The sequence below is a fragment of the Panulirus ornatus genome, chromosome 73 (genome assembly GCF_036320965.1).
Source record: "Panulirus ornatus isolate Po-2019 chromosome 73, ASM3632096v1, whole genome shotgun sequence".
In the NCBI taxonomy this organism is placed as follows: Eukaryota; Metazoa; Arthropoda; class Malacostraca; order Decapoda; family Palinuridae; genus Panulirus; species Panulirus ornatus.
The window spans coordinates 3,074,100-3,101,798 of NC_092296.1; the positions used below are offsets into that span (position 1 = coordinate 3,074,100).

The following is a 27,699-nucleotide window of genomic DNA, read 5'->3' on the forward strand; positions in this document are numbered from 1 at the left end:
AATTGGAGGTGGAAGGATGGAGTGAAAAAGATTTTGAGCAATTGGGGCTTGAATATAGAGGAAAGTGAGAGGCATGCAAGGAATAGAGTTAATTGGAACGATGTGGTATACTGGGGTCGACATGCTGTCAATGGACTGAGCCAGGGCATGTGAAACACCTGGGGTAAACCATGGAAAGGTCTGTGGGGCCTGGATGTGGACAAGGAGCTGTGGTTTCGGTGTATTACACATGATAGCTAGAACTGGATGTGAACAAATGTGGCCTTTTTTGTTTGTTTTCTTGTAGCTACCTTGCTGAAGCGGGGGCAGTGATGCTGTTTCCTGTGAGGCAGGGTAGTGACAAGAATGGATGAAGGTAATCAAGTATGAATATGTATATATGTATATATGTATACATCTGTGTATGTGTATGTATATGTATGTATATGTTGATATGTATATGTGCATATATGGGCATTTATGTATATATATGTGTATGAGTGGATGGGTCATTCTTCATCTGTTTCCTGGGGCTACCTCACTGAAACAAGAAACAGCAATTATGTATAATAAATAAATAATGAATACATATATGAATAAAATATATCCTAGCCTAAGAAACCCTAAGGAAGGATTAAATGCTGAGATGAAAGTAGACTGACTGCCACAATTGAGATTTGAACCTATGTACTCAAACCTGAACAGCCCCATGAATGGCGATGCTAACCGTTACTACCTAACCCTTGTTACTTTCCTATGCACCATCTATAAGTTATAGTGAAGATGAATTGTTTGAATGTTTTAACCCTACACTTTACCTAAACTTCAAACATACGTGCGTATGAGCTTTTCTGTGACCTCAGTAGATATGGTATATTAAAAATTGATCCTTTTGCTCATCAGAAGTGATATTTGTATGAACACTGATACTTATAAAAGCTTTCTGTTCATCAGAAGCTGATAAATCCAGTCATGAATTATAATAGAAAAAAGAAATAAACTAGTTGGTAACATAATACTTCACCAACAAGTACCAACAAATCAACAAAATAATCACTACATGTTTGAAAAAAAAAAAACAGACAGGAAGAAAATGGAAAATGTATGGCTATTCATATGGCTCTGCCTATAGTATAAAGACAGTTTTCTATCCTTCAAAACATACATTTTTCATCAACGGACAGAATCTTATGAACATATGAGAGCTTACCCACATGAAAAAAAAGAGGGACCTCAGAAAAAAGGCTTACACAGACTATATGAATGACCTACAAGAAAAAATCTAATAACTAAATAAAGGACCTACTCTTTATGATAACTGACACCCATTTTGGACCAACCTCTTCAAATGAAGCACACTCCATGCCATCCAAGGCAGACCCACCAGAAATAAACAGAGGTAGCTACAGACTGTAATGAACCCTTCTGCAATTTTCAGTCAATAAGAGGTATTTGCTAATTTGGTCTTAATTTTCCTATATTCATTTGAAAGAACAAATGCTTCACTTACACATATAGCTGTCACAAGTTACACACAACTTTAATTAGTTTGCTCAAGCCTCAGTTCCCTATTGACTACAATGATTAGAAGACACAGCACATTCCCACTCGTACTCTGCCTTACTGCTACACATATCAGAACACATATGATCTATGATGGTGGAGAGGGGTGAATCCTCATGAATATGCCTCACTTTTTGGGATAAAACTGTGTTTTAAACCCTAACCAAGCAAGTAATTTCTTAGATACTCACAGGACTCAGTCCGCAGGTGGAAAAAAATGTCTGTGTAAAGCCCAGAGAAAGGTATTAGAATTTGCTTTCCACTAAGTAGATGAAAATGTCCATGGATATGATGACTGAACAGGCAAAGTAAAAAACAAAGTTAAGGTGACTGACCATAGTGGAAGAGTGTGTATGTAAGTATAAGATGGCAGTTTAAAGCAGTGTCCATAAATATGCAGTGACAAGTATTATGAAGATAATTTTCATCAGCAGCATATGGTGGAGACACTACAGATACTTGAGGTAAGTCAAGTCAATGCAGGCGCATGGAGAGAATGTCATATTACTGGTTGTTCCATGTGCATTTATACACACATACAGGCACAAACAAACCGACAGGTACAGACATACATGAGAAACTAAATGAAATGTTCAAGTGTACTCACATTGGAGAACATTACAGCCCTAATACCACAAAGATGGGAAGGGAAAGACGACTTGAAAAGCATTAACATTGTTAGAAAAGACACAAGCAGACTCCTAAAGGATCTTGACCCACATAAAGGGTCATGGTTGTGATGAAATCTCTCTAAATGTGCTACAGCAGTGTGCTGAAAATTTGACAGGCCTCCTGAAAATTCTTCAAAAAAAAAAAAAAAAAAAAAAAGAAATGCTGGAAAAGGGTGCAATGCAAAGAAAGTGGAAGAGAGCAAATGTTGTGCCTATCATTAAGAAAGGAGACTGGGATATTGCACTGAACTACAGACCAGTATATCTGAGGATCATAGTTTGTAAAACACTGATAAAACAGAAAGCAAATGATAATCATTTGCAAAGTAGAAGCTACAGAATAGGGGTCATGCACATCAAATCTCTGTGGCTTCTATGAGCTAATGAACTCCACTTCAGACAAGAAAGATGAATGGGTGGATGTGTGCGTTCCTGGACTGTCAGAAGGTGTTTGACACGTGAATCTAGTTACGAAACTAGATTTTTAGGCAGGCATATGGGATAGACTCCTTCAATGGGTAAAATATCATCTCAGTGAAAAGGAATAAAGAATGCATGTCAGAGGAGCATTCTTAAAACGGGTTGGGTTACCAGCAGTGTGCCATAGATTTTGGTCTTGGGACCATTTTTCTTCAAGATCTATATGAATGACTTGCCAGTAGAATTTGATTCATACCTGAATATGTTCGTGGATGATGCTAAGGTCATGAAGAAACTTAGACAAGCTCCAAACTTGGTCTGATACATGGATGATGAAATTCAACCTGGGTAAATGCAAAGTAATGAGGATGGAATACAACTGAAAAAGGCCTCTATATGAAAAATAATCTGATAGGGAACTAAGCTACAAGAAACTAAATGTAAGAGGATATTGAAAGTCAACACTGTACCTAAACTGTTACTATAACAGCACCTCAGGAGATTTCTAAGAGACAAACTGTCTGTAGGTATACATCAAAATTGCATTTTAGTACAAAGATACAGAAATGTTCAACATGCTATTCATGATGTGTAGCTGCACTTGAAGAAGCACAAAGAAATGGCACAGATGGTCCAGAGGAAGGCAACAAAGATGGTACCTGAAATATGAACCGAGTTATAGTGAAAGAGAAGAATACAAGGAGACTTGATCATAACATTCAAGTTTCTAAGCCAGTTTGATGATGTTAACAAAGAATAGTCCTCCAAAAGACGACAAGATTGAATAACTAGGGGGCTATAACATGAAATTAAGAAACTTGTTTGAAAAGAAGTAAGAAGTGCTTTTACAGTATCAAAAGAAAGCCTGAATGGCAAAAGTGATGAAACGGTGAAAGATGACAATAGACTAAAGTTTAAAAAGCTGTACAATCATCAAGAAAGTTTGAGAGATGGGGTCCCATATGTGTACAACTTCCTATACATACTGCAAAGATAATTACACACACAAACAAAGGTAATCTAATCACAACCCATAAGGTTTTAAAACAGACTGTTGATAAATATGTAAAGAGGTACTTTTATAGTTTAAGAGCAGTGGATGAAAGGAAAGGAATGATTGAGGATATGGTTAATGCAACAGTATATATAAATTGAAAAAGTTTTAGGATAGCATAGAATGTTCAAGAGATGGGGCCCTATAAGTGCAAAAGTCCCTTCCCATACAGTTCAAATAATTAGTTACAAGCAGGATATCATACATAAGAGATAGGGCCCCATGAGTGTAAAACCCACTCCCTTTATAGTACAGATAAGTAATCCTAAACACACATACACACAAGGTATGGACTCCAACCAGAATATGTTTGCAAAAGTCATGAGGAAAGCAAAAATGTGGAGAATTACACCAACTTACATGGGAACCTTGTCAGACTAAAGTTCGTCTGGTACATGGATGATGAAGTTCAACCCAAGTGTTTGTAATGTAATGTGAATGGGTCACAGCAAAAAATGGCCTTGATACCATTATCACCTAGTTGGAAATAAGCTGCACAGGAATCTATGTGTGCAAGACACTGGGAAGGAGATACTGTCCCTACTGTGTCACCAGAGTGCCATTTGAGAGAAAAGTTAAGGAATCCAATTGTCAGCAAGAAAATATTAGAATTGCATTCAAGTTAATGCATAAGCAAATATTCAACAAGGTGTTCACATCATACATAATAGAATATGAATGAAATTTAGGAAGCTGAGTTACAGGAAAAGCTAGAGGCCTTAAATACGCCTACCTTGGAAAAGAGAAGGGTGAGGCATGATTTGACCAATTCCTCTCCTGCCTCAGAATGGAGAAGGGTGAGGCATGGTCTGACCACTACATCTAAGTTTTCAAGAAAGATTGATGAAAACAGTAAAAATTCTTCAAAGGATGTAGGGATAGAACAACCAAAGAACATAAACATAAAATTAAGCAAGAAACTTGCTGTGAAAGATGTGAAAAAAACACTTTATAGAAAAAAAAAGGTAGGTGAATGAAAAAGAATGATTGAAGACAGAGGAAAAATCCCATACAGTATATGTGGGTACTTATGAAAAGGTCATTACCCATATACACACCCTTCACACAATGAAGTCATCAACAGCAAACAGTTCTTGATGAGATGCAATAAAAGAGTAACCTTAGGCTGAAACAAGAAACCAGGCAAGGTGTGTGTTAGAAAGGTTGTGAAGAAGTGCTGTTTTAGTGTAAGAGTGGCTGGAACAGACTAAGCAGTGAAACTGAATATTGGCAGAACACAAATGATTAAAAAGCTCTTCGTTGGTAAAGAAAGCTCAAGACATGGGACCCCACAAGTACAAAACTCTCTACCCATTTTTTACAAATAGATAACTATACACACACAAACACAAACAGAATTAGACACACACACATATGCATACACACAAACAAAGAAAATGCAAAATACAGGCAACAACTGGTAGTGTGAGAGGTGGAAACTTTTTATATAAGCTTACTAGGTATTGTAAAACTGAAGGTGACCTCTGATGAATATGTGCATCACTAACTATGTTATCTCACCAATGGACTTTGTGATGATTTTCTATGCAAAAAACATTTAATAATTAACCACCATTCAGCAACTACTTTTAATATTTGACACATACCGCATGATAACGGATCAATCTAAGAATGAAAATCCCATCACTGTTTCCTAACCTCACTACTATCATGTCATTTGTTTCATTTCAAAGGTCCAATAGTGATATTAGAAACATACTGTAATCCATAAAAGACTGCAATTTTCATAAACCTCTCCATGGAAATGAAGAAAATGGGTTAAAAAGAATGTAAAGACACATAATTCACATGAAAACTGTTCATGAAGTTACTTCAATCTGACAATAATTGCATTCCAAAATTTTTGCAGGTGCTTTTTTTATAATATTCACTGAAATTGAAAAATCAAGGAAAGAAACCAGTTAGTTATTACTCTAAAAATAGTGTAAAAAAATGGAGAAATATACAAGTAAGATGAAAAGTCAGGTTCAGAAAATATTCAGAGGTCTAAAATCTTAAGAATAAAAAGTATGCTTATTGTATCATATACCAGTCTACAACACTTTCTTGTGATAAAAAGAATATATCCCTTTCTTATTCTTATATGACAAACATTTCAAATCTAACTGAGATATTCCAATGATCCCCAAACCAAAATCAGCTATATCTGTATTTTCTTCAAAATTGTTTACCTTTTCCAGCATTAGTAAAGGTACACCAGGAACAGATAAAGAAGTGGCCTCATTCACTGGCATGCACTCTCCAGTGGTCATGTATGTCAAATGCTTTTCCTACACATGTAAACACTGCTTCCCAAAATACCTTCTATTCCTTACACCCTCCTCTTTTTTGTTTACTCTCACCTTTTGCTATCCTTCATCTAATCTCTTCAGATGTCTTTTATTTTCTTTTTTATGTTAGATGAGATGGCACAGACAACTGAGGCTCTAATCAAAATCCATCTCATGAATGCTCGGGTGATGCTATTTTGTGTGTGGCAGGGTGGTGATGGGAATGGATTATGGCAGTAAGTATGGATATATACATGTGTATACATGTATATGTCTGTGTATGTATATGTATGTATACGTAGAAATGTATATGTATGTATATGTGCGTGTGTGGGCGTTTATGTATATACATGTGTATGTGGGTGGGTTGGGCCATTCCTCGTCAGTTTCCTTGCACTACCTCGCTAACGCAGGAGACGGCCGTTAACTATAATACATTATATATAGTCTTTCTTCCTTTCGTACTATTCACCATTTCCTGCATTAGCGAGGTAGCGTTTAGAACAGAGGACTTGGCCTTAAAGGGAATATCCTCACCTGGCCCCCTTCTCTGTTCCTTCTTTTGGAAAATCATACTTATACTTAATTATACTTAATTATACTTATACTTAATCGCCACTTCCCGGGTCAACAAAGTAGCACAAGAAAACAGAAGAATGGCCCAACCACTCATACACACATAAATATAAATGAATGCCCATACAAGCACATATAAATATCAACGAATACTTAGAAAAGCAAATGGATTTGTATGTAGCTTTTATGGATCTGGAGAAGGCATATGATAGAGTTGATAGAGATGCTCTGTGGAAGGTATTAAGAATATATGGTGTGGGAGGAAAGTTGTTAGAAGCAGTGAAAGTTTTTATCGAGGATGTAAGACATGTATACGTGTAGAAAGAGAGGAAAGTGATTGGTTCCCAGTGAATGTAGGTTTGCGGCAGGGGTGTGTGATGTCTCCATGGGTGTTTAATTTGTTTATGGATGGGGTTGTTAGGGAGGTGAATGCAAGAGTTTTGGAAAGAGGGGCAAGTATGCATTCTGTTGTGGATGAGAGAGCTTAGGAAGTGAGTCAGTTGTTGTTCGCTGATGATAAAGCGCTAGTGGCTGATTTGTGTGAGAAACTGCAGAAGCTGGTGAGTGAGTTTGGTAAAGTGTGTCAAAGAAGAAAGCTGAGAGTAAATGTGAATAAGAGCAAGGTTATTAGGTACAGCAGTGTTGAGGGACAAGTCAATTGGGAGGTAAGTTTGAATGGAGAAAAACTGGAGGAAGTGAAGTGTTTTGGCTATCTGGGAGTGGATTTGGCAGCGGATGGAACCATGGAAGCGGAAGTGAATCATAGGATGGGGGAGGGGGTGAAAGTTCTCAGAGCGTTGAAGAATGTGTGGAAGTCGAGAACATTATCTCAGAGAGCAAAAATGGGTATGTTTGAAGGAATAGTGGTTCCAACAATGTTATATGGTTGCAAGGCATGGGCGGAGGAGGGTGGATGTGCTGGAAATGAGATGTTTGAGGACAATATGTGGTGTGAGGTGGTTTGATTGAGTAAGTAATAATAGGGTAAGAGAGATGTGTGGTAATTAAAAGAGTGTAGTTGAGAGAGCAGAAGAGGGTGTTTTGAAATGGTTTGGTCACATGGAGAGAATGAGTGAGGAAAGATTGACCAAGAGGATATATGTGTCAGAGGTGGAGGGAACGAGGAGAAGTGGGAGACCAAATTGGAGGTGGAAAGATGGAGTGAAAAAGATTTTGAGAGATTGGGGCCTGAACATGCAGGAGGGTGAAAGGCATGCAAGGAATAGAGTAAACTGGAACGATGTGGTATACCGGGGTCAACGTGCTGTCAATGGATTGAACCAGGGCATGGGAAGCGTCTGGGGTAAACCATGGAAAGTTCTGTGGGGCCTGGATGTGGAAAGGGAGCTGTGGTTTCGGTGCATTAGTACATGACAGCTAGAGACTGAGTGTGAACGAATGTGGCCTTTGTCGTCTTTTCCTAGTGCTACCGCGAACACATGAGAGGGGAGGGGGTTTTTATTTCATGTGTGGTGGTGTGGCGATGGGAATGAATAAAGGTAAACAGTGTGAATTATGTACATGCGTATATATGTATATGTCTGTGAGTGTATATATACATGTATACATTGAGATGTATAGGTATGTATATTTGCATCTGTGGACGTATATGTATAAATATGTGTATGAGGGTGGGTTGGGCCATTCTTTTGTCTGTTTCCTTATGCTACCTCGCTAACGCGGGAGACAGCGACAAAGCAAAATAAAATAAATAAATGAAATAAAATAAACATACATATACATACACAGACATATACATATATACAAATGTACATATTCATACTTGCTGCCTCCATCCATTCCTGTCGCTAACCGGCCACACAGGAAATAGCATCACTCCCCTTAGCCTGAACTAGGTCACACTTTATCAACCAAACCCAAAGGGTGGATGAACAGTTGGGTTGACTGCAAACTGACAGCTGCAACCAGGCTTCAAACCTATGTGACCAATTCTGAACCTAAGCAGCCCATGAATGCATCATGATCAGAAATGGTAACCATTACACCACAGACAAAAGTCTTCACACAGGCCTTTTTTCCAAGTTCACTCACTTCCAACACTCTCTTCCCACCCATGTCATTTCCTCACCGTGGACAGAAGTCTTCACACAGGCCTCTTTTCCAAGATCACTCACTTTCAACACCCTCTTCCCACCCATGTCATTTCCTCTCTTCTCAAAACCTCTTCAAAACACCATATTCACCTCCATCAAGATGTGATCAGGTATCCCATCGGCACATTTACATGTGTCTCTTCTTAGCTTACCTAACAATTACTACATAATCTAATAAGGCCCACTCTCCATTAACCAACTCACCCATAGGTATCAATATATTCCCCTTTTTTACAACAGGTGCTCCCAGTCACCAATCATTCCTCAGAACACAACTCCACAAGCTATTCATCATTCTTATTCAACCTGATTATCACATGCCCCCAATTATATCCTCAACTGCCACATCATCCAATCCTGCATTCAAATTACCCATCACTAATAATTGATCTCTCACATTAAATTGCTGAGTGCAATTCCTCATATATTCCTAAAACACTCATCTCTCTTCCTCACTTCTTTCAAAAGCAGGTGTGTATGCATTAACATATGCATTAACTCACTTTTCAATACCACTTTCATTTTCACTCGTACTTTCTTACACTCTGTCACATATTCCCACAACTCTACCTTCAGCAGAAGTGCCAATCCCTCTATTGCTCTCGCCTTCACACTAATCTCTAGGCTATTCCTATCTATTCCTCATCCTTCCCCCTTAGCTTAGTTCCATGCTGAGCAAGAACATCTAAATTCCTCTTCAAAATACTGATTAAGTAAACAGAGAAATACTGCATATAATATATATAAATATACATTAGTCTAAATCACATAACAGGTACATACAAGAAGTGTGAAATATGCCAGGAAAAATCATAAAGTGTGTAATCTATTTCTGTGGGTGCAGAAAAAATCACATCTGGAAAAACCCAAAACTGACTTACTGTCTTACAAAATAAGGCCAACCAAGGCCCACACCAATACATAGGAAATAATACTATCTTTTTGAGTGTTTTCTTCAATAACATACAAACACATTTGCGTGGGAAATTCTTTCAATATTTTCTTTCATACACTCTGGGGAACATCATGTCAAATGAAATGCCCATTCTCCGGTTTAGGTATAATCCATCCATTCACATACGTAAATTCTGCACGTGTTGTAAAATTTATTGGCTGGCCTTAGAGGCTACCCAAATTAAAAATGAGTCATTGGAACAACTCAGATGCTTTGCAAACCTCTCAATAGTATGGCGAATAATTGTGCACCTTTTTTCATACTCATCCTGTCTGAGAATTTATGTATTTACTTGCCTCCAACATATTACTCTCACCTGCTGCTGGCATTCTATATTCTAGAAATTCCCATACTTTGGAATGTGCCCACTGTCACACTCAACTGTAAGTCTTTTTTGTGACAATTCAGTCTTGAACCAGATGAGAGTTAAGGTACAGGGTCAAATTACAATATGTATATGTTTGTACTTGAAACAGATTTCACTAAAAAAGTCTAATGTATCTTTAATGTACAAAATACTATTTTCCTTTAAAAACAAAATACATCTGGGTATTTCAGGGTATTTATGTACTCATCATGCATTTTGTAATTATTTTTTTTCATATTTGTTCACCATATTGTGATTAGCAAGGTTGTGCCAGGAATAGAGCACAAAAAGCTTAATTTGGTCACATCCATTCTCTAGCCATCATGAGTACTGCAAAAAAAACCACAGCCCCCTATCTTTGAAGGCCCTACAGACCTTCCTGAAGTTTTCCCAAGATGCTTTATGTGCCCTGGTTCAATCCACTGACAGCACATCACAATACTCCAATTCTCTACATCCTATGAAAGCCTTTCATCCATCTGCATGTTCAGGCTCTGACCATTCAAAATATCTATCGTTCCATCCTTCCATCCCCAATTTGGTCTTCCCTTCTTATTCCCTCCACTTCTGACACATATATCCTCTATATCAACCTCTCCTCACTCATTCTCTTTGTATGTCCAAACCATTTCAGCACAGCTTCTTCAGCTCTCTCAAGCACAATCTTCTTATTAGCACACCTCTCTCTCTTACCTCTAATTAATCAATTGATCAAACCACCTCACACAACATATTGTTCTCAAACATTTAATTTCCAACTCATAAACCCTCCTCTGGACATCCTTATCTACAGCCTATGCCTCACATCCATAGAAAATTGTTGGGATTTCTATACCTTCAAATATACTAATTTATGCCCTCCCATATAATAATCTCTTTCCTCACATTCCTCATTGCTCCCATAACCTCCCCCTCACCCATCCATGATTCATCTCAACCTTCATGGGTACATTCACTGCCATATCCACTCCCACGCATCTAAAAGACTTTACTTCCTCCAAATTTTCTCCATTCAAACTTATACCCCAACTAACCAGTCCCTCTGCCCTACTAAACCTAATAACTTTACTCTTATTCACATTTACCCTCAACTTCCTCTTTTCACAAATTCTTCCAAACTAAGACAACAATTGCAGTTTCTCACTCAAATCTGCCTCCAGTGCTGCCAACTTGTAAACAGAGACGCTGGTGACTGAACACTCATTCTTACCATTCATCTCAACTTTTACCAATCATTTCTTGTGTACACAGAGAAAATTATTAATGAAAGAGGCTTTACACCACAAAAATCATTTAGTGTGGCTGAGACTGGCTTACTTTGGAAAACAATGCCACTCAGGTCATTCAGAAGCAAGGAAGAAAAGACTGCTCCAAGGTTTAAGGCTTCCAAAGATGAAGTGACACTTAAAACTAGGAGGGAATGATGAAGGAATTTAAAGATTAATCCCTTACTAGAGTTTCATTGAGAAGATCCCAGGGATATGGACAGGTATGTAAAGTCTGCATCACCTGTGTCAATAGTTGCTGAATCAGATAATTCTGGGAAGTGAGAGGAAGGTAAATTACCAGTGCTACCCACTTGGGTAACAGGAGAGTTAGTGATGACTGCGTAGTGAGCTAGCACTTCACTGGCTCACAAACTGCACTCCTCTAACCCAAGTAGCTGTCTTTTATTTCTGCTTCACCTACACATGGACTGCTGGCATTCTGTCAACATAAATACAATCTTTTCTTGTCCCACATAACATTTTGCTACTCTTTACTCAAACAAAACATTCTTTGTAACTCCAGTTTTCCTGTGGTGAGCACAACGTGCTAGCCCTGCCTTTTGGCAAATTGGTAAGAGCAATATATAAAAGTAGTAGGTAGAAACATTAGGCTGGAGCATTAGGTAGAAACATGAGGTAGAAGTAGTAGGTAAGAACATTAGGTAGGAACATTAGGCAGAAGTAGTAGACTAAAACATTAAGCAGGAACATTAGGTAGCCATATTAAATAGAAGTAGTCAGTAGGATCATTTGGTAGAAACCTCAGGAAACACAGCACTAGAGTTGCCCTCCGAGAGTGGCCTGTTAAGGGTGAGGCACTAAAACATAAGAAGGGGCACTGGAGTTCACCAGTTATGAAGACTTTTGCTGTGGTCACCCGCTTGAGGGAATTCCTGGAAGGAACAGGAATCAGGGATATAGATGGACATGCACAAGTCTAATCCCTCTCCTTCCCAGTGCAATAATCTTTACTTTACTGTATCTCGCTCAATGACCACATCAAGCTCTAACTTTTCATTTTCCGTTAAGTTCTCATTAACACTATAAGCCATATAGGAAAGGTAATATCATTCCCCTATAACTGCATGGGAGGTGGAAGCTGACTTGCTACATCAGTTCTTTCTCCGTTATCTTTGTGAATTTCTAAATGATTATCAGTTCATGAGTAAAGTAATAAATTACAGAGGAAAAATGTTACAGTATTTTTTGGAATATTTTTTCCTTATACTTGATTGCTGATTCCCGCATTGGCAAGGTAGTGCCAGGAACAGACAAAAAAAGGCTGCATCTGCTCACGACCATTCTCTAGTTGTCATGTATAATACACCGAAATCATAGCTCTATATCTATAGCCAAGCCCTACAGACCTTTCCATATTCTTAGATCATAAAAATTAGGAACTAATTCTCTGTCAATATATAAGTTGGTCATCCACTTGCAATATCCCACAAATCAGATATACCCTTCTAAGGACCCTTACCGACAATAGTCCCATGCTGCATGTAAAGATCACTAGTTTGCAGTCCAAACATTGTTATACCAATACTAATATGCCATACGAACAATGGAGTCAAAAAGGTGAAATGTACCTTCACCATCAAGGCAGAGACACCTGTGTCTTTACCATCAAGATTCTGCAAGGAAAATCTGCTAGTAGTATGAACAATGGCTTATGGTTATGAAGTGAAGAAGATATAAGTATACTGGGGTGAGAAACTATGGATAAACACAAAGATTAACATGGCCAATACACTCAGATGTCATAACTCAGTGCAAGTGTCCTACACAGGAAAAAAAATTTCATTGTGATCATTCATTATCTGATGCCCTTCTGGTGTTTACAAAATTATTCAAAAAGGAAAAGACATGTAAGCCATAAAAACTGCTATCGCCAGGTGTGTGCATAGTTTCCAGTAAAAATAAAGCAAAGTATGGAGAAAAATGAAGGCAGGAACAGTAAGAAGAGGTGATTGGGATAGGTATCATCCATTACACCTCGTCATTTTCTATGAGATCTAAACCCGCAACTCACTGATGCTACACCTCCTGTTTTAAATACTTTTTCTTTGTGTAATCAAATCTTGAACAGAAATTAACAACAAACATTTAATCACAGTAAAAATGCAAATAATTACCACATGTACATAAAATAAAGATGTTCCAGCAAGATATATTTACTTTGTGAGATTCTAATTCAGTTCCCCCTGAGCAAGAGGCCACTTGGAATTTGACAGATCTTGCTTACCGGATTAACTTTGTCTTCCTCTGGCTCATATGGACTACCGTTTTCTACAGTTTTTTGTGATTCAGGAGTTGCTGCCTCATTTTTCCTGGAAGAAAATAATATGAAACTCAAGATACAACTACTATATTTGAGAATGTATCAATCTGGATAAAAAATGTGAAAGCTATGGACAAAACTAATGCACTGTAAATAAGAGTGGTCAAAACAGAATTTTAAAAATGTTCTCTATATAGTTACTAAAACATAAAAGTTATCAAACAAAACCTGAAAGGTTTACAGACAAAATCATAGGGACATATTATAATAGCTGGACAAACAAGGACACATCCATTCACACTCAGTCTCTAGCAGTCAGGTGCATTACATATGACAGCTAGAGACCGAGTGTGAACGAGTGTGGCATTTTCTGTCTGTTTTTCTGGTATTACATTGCTGATGCAGGGGATAGCACTGGGAATGGATGAAGGCAAGCAAGTATGAATATTTACATGTGTATATGTGCATATGTTTGTGTAAGTGTATGTATATGTATGTTTATGGGCCCTCATGTACATATATGTATATATGAGTGAATGGGCAGTTCTTCATGTTTCCTGATGCTACATCACTGATGGGGGAAATGGCGATCAAGTATAAGAAATAAATAAATATCTTATCTTTATCATAATTGCTGTTTCCTGCATCAGCGAGGTAGCACAGGAAACAGACGAAGAATGGCCCAACCACTCATATGCACATATATATATATACATAAATGCCCATACACGCATATATACCTAAATATACATATCAACACATACATATTCATACATACACAGACATATACATATATAAACATGTACATATTCATACTTGCTTACCTTCATCCATTCTTGTCACTACCCCGCCCCACAAGGTAGTGCCAGGAAAAGACAAAAAAGGCCACATTCGTTCACACTCGGTCTCTAGTTGTCATGTGTAATGCACCAAAACCACAGGTCCCTATCCACATCCAGGTCCCACAGACCTTTCCATGGTTTATCCCAGACACATTACATGCCCTGATTCAGTCCACTGACAGCACATCAACCCAGGTATACCACATTGTTCCAATTCACTCTATTCCTTGCTTACCTCTCACTCTCCCGTATGTTCAGGCCACGATTGCTCAAAGTCTTTTTCACTCCATCCTTCCACCTCCAATATGGTCTCCCACTTCCTTGTTCCCTCCACCTCTGACACATATATCCTCTTTGTCAATCTTCCCTCACTCATTCTCTCCATATGTCCAAACCATTTCAACACACCCTTTTCAGCTCTCTCAACCACACTTTTATTTTCACACATCTTTCTTACCCTTTCATTACTTACTCAATCAAACTACCTCACACCACATATTCTTCTCCTATGTACAACCCTATCTATACCCCATACCTCAAAACCATATAACATTATTGGAACTACTATTCCTTCAAACATACCCATTTTTGCTCTCCGAGATAATGTTCTCTCCTTCCACATATTCTTCATTTCTCCCAAAACCTTTGCCCCCTCCTCCATCCTGTGACTCACTTCAGCTTCAATGGTTCCATATGCTGGTATGTCCACTCCCAGACATCTAAAACACTCCACTTCCTCCAATTTTCCTCCATTCAAACTCACATCCCAATTAACTTGTACCTCAACCCTACTGAACCTAATAACCTTGCTCTTATTCACATGTACTCTCAACTTTCTCCTTTCACAAACTTTCCCAAACTCAGTTACCAACTTGGCAGTTTCTCATACGAATCAGCCGCCAGAGCTGTAACATCGGCAAATAACAACTGACTCACATTCCAGGCCCTCCTCTCATCCCCAGCAGACAGCATACTCACCCCTCTCTCCAAAACTCTTGCATTTACCTCCCTAACCACCCCGTCCATAAACAAATCAAACAACCATGGGGACATCACACACCCCTACCGCAAACTAACATTCACTGGGAACCAATCGCTCTCCTCTCTTCCTACTCGTACACATGCCTTACATCCTTGGTAAAAACTTTTCACTGATTCTAGCACCATATACTACTAAGACCTTCCACAAAGCATCTCTATCAACCCTATCATCTGCCTTCTCCAGATCCATAAATGTTACATACAAATCCATTTGTTTTCATTAGTATTTCTCACATACATTCATCAAAGCAAATACCTGATCCACACATCCTCTACCACTTCTAAACCACACTGCTCTTCCCCAATCTGATAATCTGTAAGTGACTTCACCCTCTCAATCAATACCCTCCCATATAATTTCCAAGGAATATCCAACAAACTTATGCCTCAGTAGTTTGAAAACTCACCTTTACCCCCTTTGCCTTTGTACAATGGCACTACCCATGCATTCCGCCAATCCTCTGGCACTTCATCATGGTCCATACATACAATGAATATCCTTACCAACCAATTAACAACACAGTCAACCCCTTTATTAAGATATTCCACTGCAATAATATCCAAACCTGCTAGATTTCATCTTCTGCAAAGCTTTCACTACCTCTTCTCTCTTTACCAAACCATTCTCCCTAACCCTCTCACTTCATACACCACCCCAACCAAAACACCCTACATCTACCACTCTATCACCAAACACATTCAACAAATCTCCCCCACAAGAATCCAACCCTACAGACTGTATACCTGCTCCTCTCTCCAAGAAACTGCTTTTCCCAGATCCATAAATGCCACTCCCAAATCCTCCCGTTTCCTGTATTTTTCACACACATTTTTCAAAGCACACACCTGACATATACATAAAGGTGCTGCTAGATTCTGCCAGCATGAGATTACACCATAAATAAAAAGTCACCTTTGGTAAGGCTCTATCAACATCAGTCAACAAAAGAGAGTACAGTCTCATCAGAGAATGTCATGCTTGAAAGAAGTCCATGTGTCCTTGTTACCAAGTTAAGCACAGCCTTAGCTGCTGTAGCCCTATAAACAGGATTCTGGGATAATTAAATAATCAAAATAAATACCTGTAATCAAATACACGCACACAATGACCAAAATAACTTACAATTCAATTGGTGGACTTGATCCTCTCAATGACAGGCTTTTAACTCCTGCAACAGGTGTTGGTATAGGAGATGAAGACTCTGGTGCAGGTACATACACTGCCTCAGGGGATAACTGTAATGAAGAAAAAAGTGGCTCATCACTTTTGTGAAAATTGCTCTCCTTAAGACTTACTGCCTGTGCCTAGGAATGTACCAATATGCAAATTTAGAGAAAGACTGAAAAATATATTTATTGAAGTAGTTAACAAAATTTAGCTATCCCTACTGTTTTAAAATCAAACTGCACAAAATTTCAACTGTATTTGATATGAAAGAAATGTTTTCATAACTTGCTTTTACCTCAGTTAAAATGGTGCACTCACAAGATGGTTGGTATTTTTCTTGCTCTGAGAGAGATCTCTTCATTATCTTCTCTCTGTCCTGCTTGTGTTTTCTATCTGCTCCTTTCAACTGTTAAGGAAAGGAAATAAATTTAAACCATTTAAAACTATCTCCTTTAAATATGAAAACATAAACTATAAAAAAAATTTTGCTGTACACACTCACCATTCCCGTGGGAGCAAGGTTGCATTAAGAGCAGATGACAAAGCCTTAGAGGGAAAATTCCTCACTCGGCTCCTTCCTCTGTTCCTTTTTTGAAGAGTAATACAGGAAGGAAGGATTTCTAGCCATCTGCTCCTGCCCCTCTCAGTTGCATTCTACATCATGAAGGGAATATGTGGGCAGTATTCTTTCTCCCCTACTCCCACAAACAGAAGAGAGTGAATCTGTACAATGGGATACTGTGAGGTTGATGTGCCATCAATATACTGAACCAGGGCATGTGAAACATCCGTAGTAAACCAAGGAAAGGTCTGTGGGTGAGAGGCATGCAAGGAATAGAATGAACTGGGTCGATGTACTGTCAAAGGACTGAACCAGAGCATGTGAAGCATATGAGGTAAACCATGGAATGGTTTGTGGGGTCTTGATGTGGATAGGAAGCTGTGGTTTTGGTACATTACACATGATACTAAAGACTGATTAAGAATGAATGTGGCCTTTTTTTGTCTGTTTTCCTGCTGCTACCTCACTGAAGTGGGGGATAGTGTTTTAGATATCTGGGAGTGGATTTGGCAGCAGATGGAACCATGGAAGCGGAAGTGAGTCATAGGGTGGGGGAGGGGGCGAAAGTTCTGGGAGCATTGAAAAATGTGAGGAAGGCAAGAACATTATCTCGGAAAGCAAAACTGGGTATGTTTGAAGGAATAGTGGTTCCAACAATGCTATATGCTTGCGAGGCATGGGCTATAGATACAGTTGTGTGGTGGAGGGTGCATGTGCCAGAAATGAGATGTTTGAGGACAATATGTGGTGTGAGGTGGTTTGATCATGTAAGAAATAATAGGGTAAGAGAGATGTGTGGTAATAAAAAGAGTGTGGTTTAGAAAGCAGAAGAGGGTGTTTTGAAATGGTTTGGTCATATAGAGAGAATGAGTGAGGAAAGATTGATAACGGGGATATATGTGTCAGAGGTGGAGGGAACGAGGAGGAGTGGGAGACCAAATTGGAGGTGGAAAGATGGAGTAAAAAAGATTTTGAGTGATTGGGGTCTGAACATGCAGGAGGGTGAAAGGCATGCAAGGAATAGAGTGAATTGGAACGATGTGGTATACCGGGTCGACCTGCGGTCAATGTATTGAACCAGGGCATGTGAAGCGTCTAGGGTAAACCATGGAAAGTTTTGTGGGGCCTGAATGTGGAAAGGGAGCTGTGGTTTTGGTGCATTATACATGGCAGCTACAGAGTGACTGTGAGCGAATGTGGCCTTTGTTGTCTTTTCCTAGCGCTAATTCGCCCACATGCAGGGGGAGGGGGTTATCATTTCATGTGTGGCAGGGTGGCAATGGGAATGAATAAGGGCAGACAGTATGAATTATGTACATGTGTATATATGTATATGTCTGTGTGTGTATATATATGTATACATTGAGATGTATAGGTATGTATATGTGCATCTGTGGACATGTATGTATATATATGTGTATGAGGGTGGGTTGGGCCATTCTTTCGTCTGTTTCCTTGCGCTACCTCACTAACGCGGAAGACAGTGACAAAGTATGATCTCAACTACACAACACATTACCTGTCCCTAGTGCTCTTATTCTTTACCTGTTCTAATTTTTATAAACTTGGATATCACATTCACACCAGAGATGGGGACAAGTACTCCTTCATATAAATTTCTTGCACACACCACATAAAAAATTCTCACTCATCAAAGACTTCAGTGCACCTCTAAGCTATCCCATACATGATTTAGCTTTCTCCTACCATCCCAATGAGCTTTACTCTTATGCACCTAAGCTAATCCACAGCTTATAGTTCTATGCCATCTGATATTAAACAGTAACATCTAAATTCTTTCAAAGACATTTTCTTGCATTCACTCACATGGTCTACCTCCCAACACCATCAAAAAGACACCCATCACCCTATCCAATGTATCCTCTGATTTAGCTAACAGCACACCATCATCTTCATACATCTGTGGTGATTTCTACTGTTTCAACATGATCTAGTCAAGCACCACTATCATACTATCTTGCTCTCATCTCCTTGAATGCCCCATCAAAAATATATCAAACTACAGTGTTGTCACACGTGCCTGAAACACTCCCATACTTATTTCAATTCACTCACTCACACCACCACTGACTCTAAAACATTCACTGCACTTACTACTACCATCTTAAATGTTTTTCATCTAAATACCTAACAGTCAATCAGAACTAATTGCTGTTCTGGTTTCAAACTTAAGGCACTACATCTACACAAAAGAATGATATACATAAACGATAATTGTCCCATAAAACAATACAATAGTCATAAGGGATACTATAAAACAATGATTCATATAAGACAATCTATGACACAGCAGACAACTGACTACAAAACTGCAGAGGTTAATTCACAGTTCAAGAAAAAAGTTTTGTTAAATAAATTCAAATATACCTCCATCTTTTTTACATAATCTTACATGTACAGACAATAAAAATGCATCATGAACTTTGGTTCAATGAAATTCATGAGGAGCAATGTTACTCCAGTTCTTTTGGTTGAATCTGTACTTTTGCTTACTTTTTTACTTCTCGTACCTTCAAAAATCCTTTCTTTATACTATATTCTTTGATTTAAGCCTTTGAAAAAAAAAAAACTTAAAATTACTTGCTCATTGAAAAAATACATGCAATGATAATTTACTTCTTTCGAGATATCTAAAAATCATTCCAGAAGGCTAAAGGGATGAGTTGCCATTTATCAACCACAATGTGGCCATGAAAGAAAATGATAAAAAAGTTAAAGGCTTGACTAACACTGTTAGATAATCTAATAGTTTTGCTGAGGGAAACATTTTACCTGGTAGACAAAAATACACTTATTAAAAGGACATCCTTATTTTCCTTGTGAGGAATTATCAAAGAAATGCATGCTAATTTTCCTTTAACCCCTCTGGTCCTGGTGCATCTTTTCTTATCCACGCTCACACACTGCAAAAATGAAAAAAAAAAAATAAAAACATCTCTCACTAGAATGAGCTCCCAACACTGGGGTGCTTACACTGACAGGAGTCTGCCTGTATCAATATGTCACCAATGCTTACTGTAAGCACGCTTTCCAAAATATAACTTGGGAACAAATCTTCTCAGAAGCACTGCACAAGAGCAGGGAATGCATATTCCCACAATCACTGGAGGGGACATCTACAAGACTCTGGAGCATGAACAATTATAAATATTCAAAAGATGCGAATCTAGATTTGAAACATGTATATTCGAATCAGACTCAAAGTGGTGCAAGGCTGTCACACCCATTCCATCGCAATGTGTAACTGAATAACACTCAGAGCTGTATATGACTGTTGTAGCCATTTCAAAACATGTATAACTGAATGACTCAAAATTGTTTATGGCTGATGCAGCCACTCCATTAATCAACAAGGATTTATTGAGAAAAACAAAAATTGCAATAAGGCTCCACATAAAACACACATACAGTGCAAAATATAAAATAATTATGCTGAAGTACTGTCTATAATGGTTTTGATTTAAAAGCCAAGTTTTAGAACTAAGCCAGATTTTCTGAAGTATATATTTCTTGTAATTAAAAATAACAAAATAATCAGGTAAATTCTATCAACAAAAGATAAGAAAGCTTACAACACAACAGACAGCACACAACAGGAATATAGTAATATTTGATGACTACATTCTGGGATGCAAAATCTCTAAACTGCATCCATAACTTCCTATCATGATAGAGTATCACCAAAGTAAAACAGCAATACAAAAAACATGACGACATCCAAGAGGATATATAAAAAATTTTGGTTGTAGCATTTGGTAACAATTCATGGGATGCCACTACAAGCAACAATGGCAGTATATTTCACCTCAAGGAAGAGGTGGTTGATTAAAAAATTTCAAGTACATACCCACAGGTCATGTGGAAAAAAAAATATGCCACTCTGTACATGAACCAGCCACAGTGAAAAGGTTAACACATGTCAGGTTAAAGTTGTGAAGAAAGTATGCAAAGAACAGACCAAATCTAATCTTCTCCACATCTTACTACTTCATCATATCCCTTCACCCAACAAGCTTACTACTTCATCATATCCCTTCACCCAACAAGAAGACTAAACCATATGAATGAAAACTATGTACTTTTCAAGTTCGTTTTAGAACAAAATAAATGACTAAGGACACTTACCTTGAAAACCTTTATCTGGCAAGCACACACATACAATCTTTCTAGCCCCGAGCTTGTTTGCTGATAGGTCTCCACCTATAACAAGATATACACAATATAGTTTGCCTCATCCTTCACTTTCAAAGCTGTATCTAGAACTGCCTTATCAGATTTAATGCATGAAGAAATAAGGTTCCTTAATTCATATCTGAAATACCATTTTTCTGAAAAATCTTAAAAGGACATATGACTGACATCAGAGATGATGCCTCTTACCTGTATGCGAAAAGGAACACCTTTCTCCCCACCGTGTTTTTTGGGAGTGAATTCTGTGCTGATACAATTGACCTGAGGAATAAATGGTAAAAGAAACTCTTTTGTGATGGAGAGGGATGACAATGATAGGAATTCAAAGAACTCAGATATGCATATACAGTATATATAATACTTTGATTAGTTATAGCATTAAACAAGACTTCAATCTGTCACACAAAACAAATTTCTGATCTCTAAGTGACTTGCAGGGACTGGAATCATACCTGAATGTGTTTACAGATGAAACTTATGTCAAGAGTGAAATCAAAAGTTTGGTATATAAAACTGATATGACATTGATAAAACACTGATATGCTCTAACGAACAACGATACAAAATCATATCGATTTGTACATACAGCATCACATCAACCTTGAACTGAATAAAATTGATACATTGATACCATGTTCACACAACATACTATCAACATTGAAGGCACAATCTTGTATCAAAGATGCATAGCCAACATCAAGATGACCCAATGTACACATACATTTGACAGTGATTCCTGACCTTTTACAACTGATTCAATAGATGCTTGACAGCTGGATTGAAGAAAACATTTTTTACAGTTTAATACAGCTATTAAGCATTCCTGGTGTACTCTTAGGGCCTTTGGCCCATAACCCCAAAACAGCCAGTTTTGGGAACATGCCAAAGTTTGGGTTGCCTACCTGTGTGAAATAAGTCACAAAAAATTTAAAAAGGTTCTCTTCTAGAAACAGAGAGAGGGATGAATGGATCAAAGTAAAAAACTGAGAAAGCATGTGAAAGTAGAATTTAGAATTTTGAACAACAGTTAAAAGATTTTAAGAGGTGGGCCCAAAGTGTGTTAAACTTACTACCCAAAAACTATACATGTAATTAAAGAAGAATAGTACAAATTCCAGCCAGAACATAATATCAACTTAATAAAATGTTATATAAGCATATGCATTATTCATACTCACCTTGATATACACTCCTACTTCCTTTGTCGGGTCCCAGTCAAATTCACACATATTGAGGGATCTTGAATCTTGCTGCACATCGAAAACACCATATGACAATGGAATGTCAACCTGAAAAAGACAGAAACATAAGTAACAAATTCTATTCACTCTTTACAGAAATAAAGGAAAAGCATGGAGGTATACATCATGTTATGAGAGTTATAATTACAGATCAAAAAACATTACACCAAATCCTACTTCCATACAAGGTGGCAGCATCAGGAATGGGGAAGAAAACTGCTTCCTTGTTGCAGAATTTTGGCATTTTATAATTTGTCTGATCCTGATAAATATATTTGGCATGCTCTGCAACTTTCTTTAGTGTTTCCTTTATTATAATCATTATAATTTTTCCTTCTTTTATGCTTGTTCACTGTTTCCCATGTTAGCAAGGTAGAATGATGACAAAAAGTCCTCATTGCCTACATCCAGTCTCTAACCATAATGTGTAATGCACCCAAACCACAACCCTCTATCCACGACCAGGCCCTACAAACCTTTCCATGGTTTTCAATGGCTATTTCATATGCCTTGGTTCAGTCCACTGATAGCACATCACCCTGTATACCACTTCAATCTAATTCACCCTATCTCATGCCAACTTTCATCCTGCTGCATGTTCAGGCCCTTGGCATTCCAAATCTTATTACATCTTTCACCTTGTATTACACCTTCAACCCCCAATTTGCTCTCCCTCTTCTTCTTGTCCCCTACACTTCTAACACAAACATCCTCTCTGTTTGCACCTCACTTATTCTCTACATATGTCCAAAGCATTTCAGCATGCCCTCTTCAGCTCTCTCAACCATATTCTTCTTATTACCCCATCTCTCTCTTTCCCTTTTATGACTTAATCAACCCTCCTCACACCACATACTGTCCTCAAACATTTCATTACCACACACTTACCATCTTCCATACAATTTCATCTATAGCCCATGCCTCACATCCATCTAACCTCAATGTGACTACAATACCTTCAAATATACCAACATTCACACTTCATGATAGTGACCACTTTTTCCAAACATTCTTTAGTGCTCCCAGAATCTTCCTCCATCACCTACCCTATGGCTCATCTTCACTTCCATGGTTTCATTTTTTGCCATGTCCACTCACGAATATCTAAAACATTCCACTTCTCCAAGTTTTTGCCATTCAAACTCACATTCCCAATTAAGCTGTCTCTTTGCACTGCTAAATCTAATAACCTGGCTTTATTTAATAGCTTTTTTATTTTTTCATAGTTGTTCACAGTTTCCAGCATTAGTGAGGTAGCACACGAAACAGATGTGGAAACGCCTCATTTGCTCACATCCATTCCCTAGCTGTCATATGTACAATACCCCACAACCACAGGCCCCTAGCCACAAATACGCCCTACAGACCTTTCCAATGTTTCCCCCAACTGCTTCACATGCCCTCATTCAGTCCACTGATGGCACATTGTCCACTGTATACCAAATCACCCCAATTCACTCTATTCCTGGCACCAATTTCACCCTCCTGCATATTCAAGCCCCATCCATTCATAATTTTTTTTTTACACCATCCTTCCATCTCCAGTTTAGTCTCCCCCTTCTCCTTTTCCCCTCTCCTTCTAACACATACATATATCCTCTTTGACAGCACCTCCTCACTCATTCTCTCCATATGTGCAGACCATTTCAGCAAACCTTCATCAGCTCTCTCAAGCAGACTCTTCTTATTACCATACATCTCTCTTACCCTTTTATTACTTAATCAAACCACCATGCACCACATATTCTCCTTAAACATCTCATTTTCAACACAAGAGGATACGATATGATCAAACACCTGATCCTCCTTTGGGTAAAATGCCTTTGAATTGAGGTCCTTAAGTACTGCAAACAGCATCTTATCCCAAGAAACGCTAAATCATTTTTTGTACCCAGAAAACTGCCACACCACATTTAACTTGGTAATATCATCAATGATATGTATGAAAATGGTATGTCAGCTGTCTCATGATAAAAATTCAAAAACCACATGAATATCTTTTGCAGTTAATGAGTTTCAGCTAATTGCTAACCATAAAATACTGTTAAGCAAACCAAGTAGTCAAGGAGGAAAAGAACTGGAAGTGCAATAATTGCTGTTGTGAATGGGAAGAATTTAGGTGCAGTGTATGCAAGAACTCTGCATAATGGGAAGAATGTCCTGATTCTGATGATTACACTTGAAAACTTAGCTTTTCAACATCAAAATATGTTCTGAATAAGAAAAGCAAAAATGAGTAACTTGCAAAGGATGGTGGAATTAGGCTAGTCAACACAGTAAAGGATAGAGATAACAGAATGACATGGTGTCAGAAGGAAACTGGTTAAAAGACACGTGGTTGTACAGTTCATAACAGGCCATTAGAGTATATATGGTAGATCTGATGAGAGTACAGATGAAGACCAAAGATGTGACAGACAGATGTATTAGGTAAAATATTCATCGTTTCTGGATGCAGGAAAAACTATTTCTGATTATGTGCAATGAAGTCATTTTGTGTGAAGGGTTAGGGCATGGATTTTCCAAATGAAACAATGTGCAACATGAATAATTTGGAGGTGCTTGTATCATTTTCACCTTAGCATAGTGGACATGATCTGAGGATGTGGGACCTGAGAGGGTGTATTCACTAAACCCATCCCATACGAAATAAAATGGAGTTACGATAACAGACAGAAATAAAGAAATCTATCATAATGTGAAAGATTGGTTACACTTAGTACTTTTAAAATTCTTCTTGCCATGTTAATGATATTCTGGAAGATGTTACAAGAATATCATTACCAATGTAAAAAAATGATAAGATACCTTCATCATTTAAAAATTTCTTACTATTTCAAAAATGCAAAATCTATCTAATCTCACTTTAAACACTTATGAACTCTCATTATCTGGATTTTTCATTAAATACTTACAATCCACTAGTGCCCCAATTATCTGCAAAAATCAGAGTGCGAGTAGTCAGGTGGCAGCTGCATACTGTGGAAGAGGAAAATCTGTTTTTGATGAGAAATTTCTCCTCTCTTTTACTTTAATTAATAGGCTGATGTGCATTCGTGTGCACTACCACAGACTATGGGGTATGGCTTGAAATGCAAACAAGCCAAAAATACAGTTTCAAAGTAAGCTTCCTGGATGTATCACACCCATATCAATCTTTCCTTGAAAAAACTGAGTTACTGATATGTATTCCACAGGAAAACTGATCCATGTGACCAAATACTTCATTGAAACACCCAAATAAACAGATCAGACACTGTATTTTCCATGTCGTCAGAGCAAAGAAACTAATTTCAAGGTTGCAGCCACAAATGACACTACTGAAGACAAACTACAATCTGTCTGTCACCTCTAAACCACATGCCAGTCCTGTGAGTTATGAAGATTTTGTCTACTCCAAAGTACCAAAGTGGATCAAAATCATTAAAGACATATGAAGCTTGTATTCCTATCCTTAATACATAACATTTGCAGAACTAGCTTCAAGAATTCTGGGTTAAAAGTTTCAATAATTTCTGGCACTTCAGTGGCCAGATACAGTCCATACAAAACACTTCATCCATTATGCAACAACAAACCCCTGCACAGCCTTCCCAGCAAAACCAAAGTTCCAATCAAATTGTATCCCAGCACAATTTATCAAAGTCTCAGAGAAGCTTAATCAACAGCACAGGGTAGTGTTTTACTCACTATAAAGAGCCAGGTACACAACCAAAGCCCAACAGAAATACATCCCAAGACACCCTATGCAATGACCTGTCACCCTCATCTAACATGGTAAATCACTCTATACTGCATGCAACTACAAGTCTCCAAATGTTCTATAAGGAATATCCCCTTAAGACAACTGTTATGAGTCTCTATGGGAAGGCACTTTCCAACTTGGACAAAAGCAATAACATGGGAGACTTAGGCCTCAGGATCTGTCCTTATCTCTCCTATCAAAGACACATGGTTAGGGGATAAGCTCAAACTAAGTGATCAGAAGGCTTGTCCAATGCCAAGAATTATAGGTTTTGAAGTAAAAAAAAAAAAGAATCTACAATAAGCAGAGCCCCATAGATATTCTAAATATCAAAGAGAAAATAAAAATAATTTTAGTAAAATGTTTTATTCCAAAAACAAAAAGCAGCTCTTTTGATTCATTTATCTATTTATATTCATTATACTTTGTCGCTGTCTCCCGCGTTAGCGGGGTAGCACAAGGAAACAGACGAAAGAATGGCCCAACCCACATACATACACATGTATATATATATATATATATATATACATGTGTAGGTATGTATATTTGCGTGTGTGGACGTATGTATATCCATGTGTATGGGGGGGTTGGGCCATTTCTTTCGTCTGTTTCCTTGCGCTACCTCGCAAACGCAGGAGACAGCGACAAAGTATACAAAAAAAAAAAAAATATATATATATATATATATATATATATATATATATGTATATATATATATATATATATATATATATATATATATATATATATATATATATATATATATATACGTCCACACACACACACACATAAATATAACTATACATTTCAATGTATACATACATATACATACACAGTCATATACATATAAACACATATACATAATTCATACTTGCTGCCTTTATTCATTCCTATCTCCACCCTGCCACACATGAAATGACAACCCCTCCCCCTGCATGTGCGCGAGGTAGTGCTAGGAAAAGACAACAAAGGCCACATTCATTCACACTCAGTCTCTAGCTGTCATGTATAATGCACCGAAACCACAGCTCCCTTTCCACATCTAGGCCCCACAAAACTTTCCATGGTTTACCCCAGATGCTTCACATGCCCTGGTGTAATCCATTGACAGCACGTTGACCCCAGTATACCATATCATTCCAATTCACTCTATTCCTTGCATGCCTTTCACCCTCCTGCATGTTCAGGCCCCAATCGCTCGAAATCTTTTTCACTCCATCCTTCCACCTCCAATTTGGTCTCCTACTTCTCCTCGTTCCCTCCACCTGTGACACCTCTTTGTCAATCTTTCCTCACACTCTGTTTATTACCACACATCTCTCTTACCCTTTCATTACTTACTCGATCAA

The 27,699-nt window shown here is 38.0% G+C and overlaps 1 protein-coding gene across 5 annotated transcripts in view; it reads right to left on the reverse strand.

Moving 5' to 3' along the window:
- Positions 1 to 27,699, reverse strand: part of gem (transcription factor CP2 like gemini) — a 69,796-nt gene that overhangs the window by 17,761 nt on the left and 24,336 nt on the right. For all 5 annotated transcript variants that reach the window (XM_071661224.1, XM_071661228.1, XM_071661225.1 and 2 more), the window contains 6 exons: positions 22,543 to 22,653; positions 21,554 to 21,625; positions 21,299 to 21,373; positions 16,886 to 16,996; positions 16,546 to 16,658; positions 13,504 to 13,588 (listed from right to left, as the gene is read on the reverse strand). In XM_071661224.1, the coding sequence (XP_071517325.1) occupies positions 13,504 to 13,588; positions 16,546 to 16,658; positions 16,886 to 16,996; positions 21,299 to 21,373; positions 21,554 to 21,625; positions 22,543 to 22,653 (567 nt within the window). The remainder of the gene's footprint in view (positions 1 to 13,503; positions 13,589 to 16,545; positions 16,659 to 16,885; positions 16,997 to 21,298; positions 21,374 to 21,553; positions 21,626 to 22,542; positions 22,654 to 27,699) is intronic.